The sequence below is a fragment of the Plasmopara halstedii genome (genome assembly GCF_900000015.1).
Source record: "Plasmopara halstedii genome assembly, contig: Scaffold_604, whole genome shotgun sequence".
NCBI classification, from domain to species: domain Eukaryota; phylum Oomycota; class Peronosporomycetes; order Peronosporales; family Peronosporaceae; genus Plasmopara; species Plasmopara halstedii.
The window spans coordinates 8,798-21,304 of NW_020187522.1; the positions used below are offsets into that span (position 1 = coordinate 8,798).

General features: G+C 43.1%; 4 protein-coding genes across 4 annotated transcripts; 3 read left to right on the forward strand and 1 right to left on the reverse strand.

Moving 5' to 3' along the window:
- The first annotated feature begins 2,991 nt into the window (after nt 1-2,991).
- PHALS_14557 (uncharacterized protein) lies at nt 2,992-3,367 on the forward strand. Its single transcript, XM_024727500.2, has one exon. The coding sequence runs from the start codon at nt 3,122-3,124 to the stop codon at nt 3,326-3,328; it is 207 nt and encodes a 68-aa protein (XP_024578071.1). The 5' UTR covers nt 2,992-3,121; the 3' UTR covers nt 3,329-3,367.
- On the forward strand, nt 3,367-5,874 carry PHALS_12034 (sulfatase-like protein; the record flags this gene model as incomplete). The annotated part of the gene is made up of 1 exon (XM_024727501.1): nt 3,367-5,874. One exon carries the CDS (start codon nt 3,367-3,369, stop codon nt 5,872-5,874), a length of 2,508 nt encoding a protein of 835 aa, XP_024578072.1.
- A 626-nt stretch (nt 5,875-6,500) lies between these two features.
- On the forward strand, nt 6,501-8,567 carry PHALS_12035 (camk camkl ampk protein kinase; the record flags this gene model as incomplete). The annotated part of the gene is made up of 1 exon (XM_024727502.1): nt 6,501-8,567. The coding sequence occupies one exon, from the start codon at nt 6,501-6,503 to the stop codon at nt 8,565-8,567; it is 2,067 nt and encodes a 688-aa protein (XP_024578073.1).
- A 1,024-nt stretch (nt 8,568-9,591) lies between these two features.
- Nucleotides 9,592-11,082, reverse strand: PHALS_12036 (uncharacterized protein; the record flags this gene model as incomplete). Its single annotated transcript, XM_024727504.1, has 1 exon — nt 9,592-11,082. One exon carries the CDS (start codon nt 11,080-11,082, stop codon nt 9,592-9,594), a length of 1,491 nt encoding a protein of 496 aa, XP_024578074.1.
- Nucleotides 11,083-12,507: the final 1,425 nt, after the last annotated feature.

Consider the following 12,507-nt stretch of genomic DNA (forward strand, 5'->3'; position numbering starts at 1 on the left):
CTACGCTTTCGCGTTTACTTGTGCCTTCCTGTACGGCTTGAGCAAGCCCACATATTACACCGGCTAGGTGCACATCCGTTTCGGAAGGTTTCGCGTTACGCAAGGCCCCACTTGGCCACGACCTTGAAAGGTCCGATAGACCGTGAACGGAGCTTCGTCTTTAAGACAGCGGAAATTGCATGGGCAGGAAGTTTTATAGAATTTAATATCCCGCGACAAACCAGACTGGATAGAAGCGGAACGTCGATTCGATGGACCTAGACGCGCCTTGCGCAGAGAACAACCAGTCTGAAGGTGACGGGTGTCTCCACAGACAAAACACCATCGGGTGTTTAAACACTGCTTGGCAGCTCGAAGCTCTCCCTCCTCTTTCTCAGCATAGCTGAGTTGATTGGTTCAGGCTCGCCCGACGAGTGCAATACAACCAAGTCGTACCGATCAAAAACACATTCAACGCTTTTTCAAAAGAAGACGGTTGCACACAGAAGACTTCCATTCTGTCACGCCAGTGCGGTGGCCTTCCATAAAGACGGCCACTGCGACCGCCTTGGTGAGAGGACGTATTGCCATCCCGGCCATAAGAGTTTTTAACTCTTGGACAATGCCAACCAATTCCTTCTTGCCCTATCGGGCAGCAAGAAAATGTGCTCTCACGCGACATGCCTGATAAGGCGGTAAGAACACTCGCAGAAGTTGACGCTTCGGCTCCTTCCAGAAAGAAACGCAGCTTCAACTGAAGCACCGCACGTTAGTGCCCATTTTCGCGCTCTTGGAAGTAGCTAGCGCCACGCGCTGTTGCTCGTTTTGGAGCATGGCGGATGCCGTAGCCGTCTCGACCTCTTTTATTTAGAACAAGAAATTCACTCAAACCTTACCCTAGTAGGTCGTAACGCTCATCATGAGCGGCCCGGGTAGGAAGGAATCACTCATCGTCGACGGTGACGTCATAGACGCTGTCGATGCTGACGGCTTCTGCTGTAAGTGCTCTAACAGAGCATTTTCATAATTAGAAAGTGCCTTTAGGCGCGCGCGCTTATGGTGGCGGGTCCTTGCGAAACAAGGTGCTCCACGCCCACAAAGCCCAGCCGGGGCATCAGCTTATGAAGCCCGTCCTACATGCCCTGCGGAAAATTTTCTTCAACCTCACAGAGGATCAGACGTAACGACTCAAGCGTAGATTGACTACGAGTGCTACCAACTGCTGCGGGGCTGCCGTAGCTCTTTGCTCAGAGGAAGCTAAGCTTAGGTCACCGACCTTACCTTCCTTACAAGAACCAGTACGAGTGTAGCGGATCGCAATCCACTACCTCCAATAGTACTTAAAACCTTAACCAAGGTAAAGCCACTCTTTCGTTCAAAATTAAAACTGTAATTAATTGTTTCTATTGCGGCAGAGCCGCGAATATTAAGAGCTTAGGTTTTTCTAATTAATATAGTAACACCTAATTTATATAGTAAAACCTCATTAATATGCATTACTACTGCAGTCCTGCCTACGTAGTGGCTTCGTTACGGTATAGCCACAACATTGTATGATTACACCAGCTTGTGAGAACCACACCTATATACGGTCACGCTATCTTATGTGACCCGCCCTTTCATGCAAGGGCACGTGTTACCCTGTTACATGTTTGTTTTTTCCACAGATCATGTTCCGCAGAAGTACTCGAGCGCCTTTGCGCGAGCAATTAACTAATCTGGACTTTTGGCCAGCAGCTCATTAATCCCGTCGGAACCAACAATCGACACAAGCATAAGAATCTAGTCAATTAATTATCATGTGGTAGATATTTGAACATCTCACGCTCCACAGAAGATATTATTCTTCACGACCAAGGATGTTGGTTTGACTGCAATTGCAACCAAGCGCAATGGGTTAGCCTTTTATCTGCGCAGAGAAAACGTCTACTCAAATAGTGCGCGGTTACAAATGCACAAAGGTTAGAATGAATAGTGGAACATTAAAAGTTTTGTGGTAGCTCTGCTAATACATATTGAGATGAATCATATGTGGATTATGATTTCGTTAATATTAAGACACAACGCTCGACATTCTACGTGTACGACGTGTTTCACCTCCACAGAAAACCATCACCTCAAACTTCGGTGCTAATGAATGTTTACAATTAGGTACAGTTTATGGTGTAAATACACCTGTACACACACCTTGTACAGTACTTACCTGTTACGTCGTCCCCATCATGCGCATGTCCGCATCTAAGTCGGTGACATTGGTTTGCGTTGCCAGCGGGTCATTGGTAAATCCATTGCCTGCACGCCGCACGAATATTGTCGACTGATTTGTTGTCTCGCGAGTCTGTGCAAGAATATCACACTCAGACACAATTGTCACGAGCAACTTTTTTCATCGTCTGTGATCACGGTTCGGTCGTTCTTTAGACCCGCGTCGACATTCTTTCTAGCAAATACAGGAACAATGCTCACCACCAATGTCTTCCGTAAAACTTCGCGGAAGAGAAAACTTGACCCAGCAGCGACAAGTCACAACACGGCTTTAAAACGATATGTTTGTAGGGGTTCCTAAAAAAATTCAAATGCGCACGGTCATGTAGCAGAAACCTGGGCGGTGGCTTTCTTTTCTCAAGAAATGATTTGTAATTATATTAGGCTTGCCATAAAATGCTAAAGAAATGCTGTATGAGCAATATTTTAGGCAAATATCGACAATATTTTCTATGTGCTCTATGCAGTCGAAGTTTGATGTTTCTAATGTGACAAGTAGACATCAGCACAGAAGCATTAGTTTCATTGCGAACTGCAATAAAATAAGTCGTCTGTTTAGCTGGTAAAGTCGTACACCACATAAATATGCTTGACGTCTGTCGCTGGAGCTATTCGACGATGAACTTCGTACTCAAGTAACATTTCTAAGCTGAAGATTCAGTTCGGACCAGATTGTTCTTGTACATCTGATCGCGGTGTTGAGACTCCATATAAAAATATTTTCGTCATAAAAGAATATTTTCGTCATCGCGTATAGATTTTTTTATTATATGTTAAGACTAAACCATCACACCATCTTTTTCTTATCATATGGAAAACTTATGAAGGGATCTAAAATCTCTCCTATACAAGCATACACTAACTTTACTTGTCCCTCATGATCCGTACCTCTGCCACGTGCACCGTATATAGCTCTAAGCAAGTGCGTCATTGTGAAATCGGTCATTTGGTCCCGACGGTCGATATCGCCACAATTACGATCAGCGTCTCTTTCTTCTCGACATGCATCTGTGTAGGAAAAAGCTTTCGGCATCTCACCCACCAGCAGCGAAACTTGGCATCTTTTATCTACTCGACAAAGTAATGTCAAGCGTACTGCGATTGAGTCTTCTGCTACGCACAATGTCTGAACGAAATTCTGGAAAGCTGGGTTGGGGCTTTGTGTACACTTTTACGCTTTTTTTCTTGTCCGTTTATCGAATGGTTGGATTAAATGCACTAATTTTGATGTATGCTAATGCTGAAGATGGAACTTGGGCTGTGATTTTTTGTATCTTGACGCTCGGCTTTCTAGAAGATCTCGTTTGCGTCACATTCTTAGCGTGCACATTGTGGATATCTGACACACTGAAGAATTATCTAGTCACGATAGGGTCTCACCGTGTTTCTTCTGTGAAAAAAATTGCCACATTTTTAATATCGTGGTTTCTCTTTGTCGCTTTCACATTTCCCATTGTGACTGATATACTGATTGTACGGCAACGAAATATGCGCTTTACATTTGACATGGTGATAATGGCGATCCAGGAACAGGACAATGCAAGTGCTTTCGAAATCACAAGCGAAGAGATTACTGACATTTTTGTCAACGCTTTGGTGCTTGTTCTGGCAGCGACAGTCTTTGCGGCTGTGCGCACGCGATCTATGTGGGCAGATTTAACACGGTGGAATCCGACTCGTATGACGTGGTCTCGTACTAATGCGTATAGTTACCAACCCTTAAGCGTCAAGGATCAGCTTGGCGCTTTTGACGAAATTGATTGCAATCAAAAATCTAGTGTTGCTTTCAAAGCGTCTTCATTACAATCAACCGAAGCGCAAGATGTCGATTTAGTTGCATCAAATACTTTTCAGTATACGACAGTCGACATTAGTGATAAGTCTGAACACATGGACTCGCCAATCTCATCGTCTTGTGATGACAATGACGAGGTATCTTTGCTCATGTCACATGACACAACAAGTCACTTGAACAAGTGTGAAAGCTTTCGTGAAAGCTTAATAGCATTTTGTGCTCTCGTGCTTCTTCCTATGACTGTTGTTGCTCTGAGCTGCGCATGTTCGCCTCTCGTCGCCTATTCAGCCCTGAATACTACACTTAATGAGTTGTTTGGACATGCATTACAGCCCAATGTTGATGAATTTTCGTCAAACGTTGACGATCTCAATCTTCCGTGGGTTGAGTCATACATTCATAGAGAAACTGAAAAGCACGAATTGTTTGGAAATGACACATTGTACCGACGTACGACGGGATTCAAAGGGCCGCTTGCTTTTGATGTTAAAGTCAATGCTTCGAATCCACCAAATGTTCTACTTATAGTTATCGAATCATTTCGCCATCATGACTCGCATTATCTTGTGGGAAGCAAAGACCCAAGTAATCTCTTCAACGGAAGCAATATAACCATCACTCCTAATTTTGATAAATGGGCTAAACGTGGGATTGCACTTCGAAATTATTGGTCCAACTGGCGCACTAGTCGTTCAGTTGAGACACTATTGTTCGGACAGCTTCCGTACGACCATGTGACGAAATCAGGTATGACTGGAGGACAAAAGAAGACAAAATTGTCTGGTTTGCCGCAGCTTTTCACAGCAAAAGGCTACGAGACATTCTTTACTACTGGCTGCAAACTGCACTATGACGGCTGGGACGCTTTTCTTCCTACTCATGGTTTTGATACGGTTTGGGGTCGTAATGCAATGAAGGTAATTGCACAAAGCTATTTATCTATCAACAAGAGTCACTGGGATGGACCCGAACATCGTGCATCCAGATGGGGCGTGCATGATGACATAAGTTTCAAGATCCTTGGGGACTTAGTCGTGAATAAGACAAAAATTCAGGCTAAGCGAATTGCAAACGGCAAAGCAAAGAAACCGCTTTTTCTTACGCACTATACTATTTCCAGCCATGTCAACTATAACCAGCGACCAAAGTGGTACGATGAGGCTAAGAAACCCGACTTTTCGGCATTGTATAAAGGGCAGAAGAATGCAGACCTTCTCAAGCTATATTTTGAAATCCGATATTTTACCGACATGGAGTTTGGCAGATTTATGGACCGAATGGCAAAGGCCGGTATACTGAATGACACGATTGTCATTATATCAGGGGACCACGGTCAAAGTCCAGAGATCGGCTTGAAGAATCCTTATATCCGAGAAGTGTCTACTTCTCGAGTGGCCGGTGCTATTGTGGCCGAGGGGCGACTAGGCAAGGCTGCGGGGATGGTTATTGACGATGCGGTCGAACAGTACGATATGCTGAACACCCTGGCGGATATTACCGGATTGCCTGATGGAGGGTTCGAACAAGACGGTGTGGGACGATCAATCAAACGCAAGGTCAAATTTGGAAGTAGACCTATCTATAGTAACAATCCATCTCGAAAAATGTCTGTCGTGCGTGGGCACGAACGATTGCGCTATGATAAAGTGACAGACTGGATGATGTTGCACAATATTGATACGGATCACGATATGACAAAAGATCTCTTGCCAGATCTGACCGACAAAAAACGCGCTGAATGGGTGAGCTGGCGTGACGCGGGGCGTCGTATTAATTCGTATTACACAAAGCGTTGGGAAGGCAAGTGTTTGCTAGAAGCGGAATGCAAAAAGTAGTTTTAAAATGTATAAAATATAAAAAAACTGTTGTTCCTCGTAACCGCACAATCAGATAGAACCATCCATACCTTTCTAAATTATTAATGCCAGTAGTAATGCCATATTTTTCCAAAACCTAGAAATATAAGACACGTACAGTGTAGTAATACCAGTATGCATCGAATGTCAAACTTTGATTATTCATTCACATGATATCGGGCTTGAACCAGATTTTAAGTATTTAAAATTGAGTCAGAAACTCTTCGATTGATCTCCTGGTCACTCATTCCCAGACACTTAAAACCTAATGCAAGTATCATTCTCGCAGAAATTTCTTTTTTTCACAAATGCCTCTTGATTTCAGAACTATAATTGAAGTTGTACTTCGAAAAAATAACAACAAGCATTCTGCAAAATTATTTTTTTAAAATAATCCTTAAAGTCTCGCGCATAAATAGGAGACTTCATCGATTGCATTCTATTTTTGTCGATCGAGCTGGCGTAAGGCAGTGATCCTTTCGACTCTCAGCTTCAATCGTTTGCTGTCAGTAGACACCGAGTAAATATTTTGTCACCCGCGTCAAATCAAGGAGAATTACTCACTTTCAATACATCTTCAAAGTCATACACAACGTTCAAGGCAGATGACAGCGACTGCCAAGGGAATAAATGTCATGAACACTCCATTGTCTACAAGTCAAGAACCTCCGATTCAATTTTCAACCATTGCTAGTGAGTTCTTGCACCAACAGACGGATGATGTGCAACCTTCAGGCTTCCAGTTACAAACAGAGCCCGCAAAAGAACCCGAAGAACGAGCACCAGAGCGGGTTGGTGCTTCAGAAAACTTTACTTCTAATGCTAACACCAATGTCAATGATAATACTGTTGGGGAGTATGTGCTGGGCGAAACGATTGGAAAGGGAACATTTGGAAAAGTCAAGCTTGGAATGCATGTGCTTACCGGTGAAAAAGTGGCAGTGAAAATTCTGGAGAAAAAACGGATTATCCGGGCTGCCGATATGGATCGTGTGGTCCGCGAGATAAAAATTCTCAAGCGTAATCGACATCCAAACGTCATTCAGTTGTACGAAGTCATTGATGCCCCAGATCACATTTATCTGATCATGGAACATGTTGATGGAGGGGAAATGTTCGAGTACATTGTCGCGCATCGCCGAATTTGTGAGCCAGAGGCAGCGTATCTTTTTCGTCAAATTGTGGATGGACTCGCGTATTTACACTCGAACAAAGTGACGCATCGTGATTTGAAACCTGAAAATCTCTTACTTCAGTCGAATCCGAACGTTGAGGCTCAATCACCACTTTCTACACTTGTAGTCAAAATTGTAGATTTTGGTTTGAGTAATATGCACGATGGTGGTCGTTTGTTGCGTACAGCTTGTGGTTCACCTTGTTATGCTGCACCTGAAATGATTCAAGGGCGACTGTATTGTGGCCCAGTTGCTGATATGTGGAGTTTAGGCGTCGTACTTTTTGCTATGGTTTGTGGCTATCTTCCGTTCGAGGATAGCAATACAAATATGCTATACAAAAAGATTTTGAACGCAAATTATACAATGCCGACGTTCTTATCCGCGAATGTTCAGGATTTAATTCGTCGCATTCTTGAGACGGATCCTGAGAAACGGTACACTGTTGATAACATCCGTCAGCATCCGTGGCTTGCTGATGTAGAGACATCTCATTATACGCTGTACGACATTTATGGGGGGGTACCGAGTCAAGAGTCTACAGCACGTCATGAACTAATACTGACCGAACTGGAATCAATGGGCTTACTTAAAGACGACGTTCTCAAAGCGTTGTCCGAGCAATCATTTAACCGATTCACGGCATCGTACTACCTTCTCAATAATAAGCTTCAACGTACGATGCGAGACAGTATCCCACCACTATCCTCATTGGTCGAGAATGCTTCACGTCTGCATGAAGAATACAAGTTCGATAGCGACAAAGATCGACAACAGAAATCCATCGTTCGAAGTGGTGATCGCAGCATCAGAAATCCTGAAGCAGTTAGATCAGAACACAATGATCAGGAGAGAAGTCAGCCACCTTCTCGATACAATTACGCGCCGCATCAAACGCAATATGCCGAGGTTTCTTGTCCTCGACGCCATGTCACACCTCTCGGTGCAACTGGTCTCCACGACTCTGGTTTTGGTCTCGCACAGCGACCCAAATCAATGCGTGGTGGTCGCAATTTGGTACTTAAGAATGGTTCTGCTGAATCGTCTCGTACCGGATTCCAACCTATTGCACCCACTTTACCGCGCGAACATCGCCATTCGGGAGTTCTTCTCGCTAGAAAATCTCCGAACATTAATCGCGTTCACGTTAACAACGGCTCAGTGGTTCTTCGACCCCTTGTACATCCACCTCGACGCGAATCCTCTTCTGCTACTCCACGCCGACACACTACTGAACAGCAGCTTCTTGACCCTTCAAGACTATATGTGCCTCAGCCACCTCATCATCTTTCGATCAATTCAACAAGTAGTGGGATAGTCATTCCACGACGTCCATCAGGTCACGTGCTTCCCCCGCAGCATGCAACTCGTACACAAAAAAGTCCTTATCAAGCGCCCGTGAGACCAACGGTGGCTGCTGAAGTAGCTTCTGTCTCTAAAGTAGATGACACTCGATTACCACAACCTTTAGTGCAAACACTATCAACAAATTTGTAGTTTTTTTATTGTGCTAATGTCCCGGATGCCATTGACGCCATGCAACCGTGACAGCGGAAACACACTTGAGCTTGCTAGCGTAGTAAATACCGTCGTATTATGAGATAAGTCAAAGCATTAACTGTTATGAAAATTTTAATCTCTGATTAGCAGACAATTTACTATAGATGCTCTCGGCTCCCATCCTGGTTGGAGAAGAGTACAAATCCAACCCCTATGCGTTCATCAACAACGACTTTTCGGATCAAACTTTCGCTGAGCAAAGTGTTTTCGCGTCATCTTGATTAGAACCGATACTTTGATACTCATGAATATTCACAATTACACAGAAGTGTAACTGCGCAATTCGTCTAATTCTAAACAATTTTACATACTTGTACGATCATCGAACTCCTCGCGCTTTGATGAACATAATATAGCCTTATTGATGTGCATATTATGCACATCAATAAGGCTATAATGTCACTAGTAATTTTTCTTTGAAACAAATTGCGATTCATGGGTTCATAGTCATCGCTGGTGATGCTAGTCCCACGGAACTTGCTATCGAAAGCTGACATAGGCAGGATAGTCGTCTGATTTAATACATTAAACGCGGTGATATACTCGTAAGACTCTTACCAAGACCAAAGACGCATCTGCTTTTGTTATCGCGTAAGTGAAAGAATGTTTGAATAGAGTTATGACTGAATTTATCATAGCAAGCTACTCCACTTGAACTTTATTATTGTGTAATAGGAAAAGACTAGTAACTACATAAACTTGAGGCAGCAAATGCACGATCGTGATGTCAAAAGAACATGTAGAAACGTCTGAGCCTCTATGGAGCAAAAGGTTTAACCATGTCGCAAGCAGGTAAAGTATCATCGAGTACTTTTATCTACATTTTCTTGTCGATCATCTCCATAATCACCGCTATGAAATTGAAGATCATAGTTTTTTCTGCTGAGAAACCAATCAGAATAGCAAACCAGTTTCATCTAAAGGTTCCCTTCGTATGGAAAATATAGCTGCCACTATCTATTCAATTCATGTATCCACGAGCCCACCGAGAATCAATATATTCAAGCATTTCACGTGCAAGATCTTCCAACCCTGAGTGCATCTCTGCCTCTCGAAACAGCGAGATCAAACGATCACGTGAAACATTCCCATTAAATAAATCAAAAATCATCTGACTAGTAAATGTCGTTTGCATTCGGTAAAGCTTGATAAACCGCAGTGCCGGCATCAAGTTTATATCGTCTAAAGTAGACTTTGGTGGCGATAGAAGATATGTGATATATTGTTCAGGTGTCGTGTGTAAAGTCAATAGGCTCCGATTCCAGGAAGTCCATACAGTGCTCGAAATGTGATATTTTGATACCAGGTCTTTGAATTCCTTCGAGGACAGCACAGCCGTCATTTGCTGTATAGACAATTTCTTTGTCAAGAAGTCGTAAATGTTGTCATGGCTAAAAAAAAATTCTACTGAAGATGAATGGACTTCATTGCAGTACAAATCGACATATCGCAGCCAAAGAGTGACGAGATTAAAATCATTTATACCTGGCTTGTGATCAGGAAAAAAAATGCCCCATGCAACCTCCGGCGTTTCCTTACTGAGCAGCCACGCATCAAGCACATATTCTTTTGTTTCCGAATGTGAAAGCATAAGATTCTGCATGTTTTCAGCTAATTCTTGTAACGCTTCATTGTCGTCTCGACGAATTACGTCAAATAGTATCGCCACTTGTCGAGGCACGTAGGGATGGGGTTTCTGGGGTTCCGCAAGTAACGGGGTCATTTCCAATGAAATCCTCTGCAAGGAATATTTATTCATCAAGAATTTCAAAAGCTCTTCATCATTAAATTCTGTATGACTCGAGGCCGTGTCTGGGATGTCTGGGATGTCTGGGATGTCTGCATTATTATTACTTTGCGAGGGTCTGTAATGAATAATAAACTCAAACCACACGAAGACCTTTGGATCAATGCTTTGAGCATCATTCGGGAAATGCGGGAGATGAACATCCATAAAATCAAACAATAGCTGAGGAGATACGCCGTCTGTTATGCAACGCGAAATGAAGTTTTCTCTAGTGAGATGGTTGTTCCACGGGATGTCTAATTTACCAAATGACGACATCCAATCGTTGTTCTCATGCAAGGTCTTCGCGTCAAACATCTCAGTTTCATCTTCATTTGTTCCTTTTTCGAAAGTATTCGTGACTCCATACCATGGCAATTTAAAACGTTCATCTTTAAGCAGATTCTCCAATTGAACGGGAAGTTTCGTGTCTATATGATCGTTTCTTAATCGTTCGAATAAAGGCACCTTTGGCCTAATCCTCGCTTCAGTGTTGTTGTCCATGTTTGGAAAACCTTCCTCTGGGACAATGTTGTCAGGCGGGATGGTGGATCGACTACGTCTGTCTGGCTCCTTCATTTGGATTGCACTCGAGTTGTACGCGAAACAAACACATGCACCGACAAGGCATATGATCACAGTACGCTCTAAGACAAGCGGATTCATGATTGCGCACAGCGATCTTCGGGTGTCAAATATTACACGAGAATTAGAAAGTGAGGCAAGCTACTGGATAGGCAGACACACAGCCGGATATCATATTCGTCTAGACTACATAGAAGACGCCACGATCATCACTGATCTGATACTAACCAGTATAGTGGTAGTCTTTAACCGCAAACCTGGTTCACAGGGGCAAAAGAAGTGCTCAAGTTGCAGTATTAGGAATTTGGGTGTATGCAAGCGGAAAAAACTTGAGAAGCAACGTCTTATTAAATGAACTTATATTTTAGCATACATTCGTGCTGAAAAGGCTTTTCTATTTAAAGCTATACGATAATGTTTATGCCAGCAGGTAGGGATCAGAAATCAAATCTGGCTGGGCAAGGACAGGCGGCGCAATAAAAATGGCAGTGAGATTTAAAGTTGATGACTGCATTGTTAACAAGCCTGAAAGGATGACAGTTTTCTAAGAATATAAGTGACGATCTCTCAATTTTACACACTACGAAGTAAAATGGTTGTATACAATCTTTTTTGAAATTCTTGATGCAACGCCTACATGGCCAGGGGATGTGAATTCTTGTAGAGAGCCTTTGCAACAAGGGTGCGTGGACCTCGCGCATAGAAAGCTTGAAAATTAAATAATTGAAGTCTACCTTAGCAATCGCATGAGATCGACATCGTGCGCTTCGAACTGAGAGTCTCCGAGGTAACCAATAGTATTAGCTCGCTTTTGCTATTCCAAAATTACATCCATCCAGGACCTATTGGTACCCAGCCAACTTCTGATTTAATAAGCCTTATAGATATACAATTTGTACGAGAGGAGTTTCGTACGCAACATTTCAGTTCGTCCCCTCCACACTAAGATGTCAACCACACTGAAGTTCAGACTTCTGTTGTCGTATAATGACAGTGCACAAATGTGAACGTTTCACGAGCAGCAACTGTGCCTGGAATCGACCGCACAATTTGCACGTTACCGAGCTTGCATAGAGCAAACATGAATCTCGAGCCCTTTCTGCACATAGCCTAATAGCTCAATTGTAACGGGATTACACGTACCCTGGTAAAGGGGTGTGTGTCACACGAGATGTGCATGGTGCAAACAAGAATATGGTATGTGGCTAGGCAGCCAGTAGTCATGCATGTATCTAGATTCTACTATATATATTTAGTATATTTAGGAAAATGTAAGTTTTAAAATTAGGATAAAAAAGTAAATATATGCAGTTTTGGATTTTTTAACGGAAGAGCTAATTAGCCTTGGGTAAGGCAATAATTACTCTTGGAGTAAGCGGATTGCGATTCGCTAACTCGCACTTGTTCTAAGTATAGAACGAAAGGTCGGTGTCCTAAATAACGCTTCTTCAAGCGCTAAGCTACGGCAGCCCCGCTGCACTTGGTAGCACTTGTAGTCAATCTACA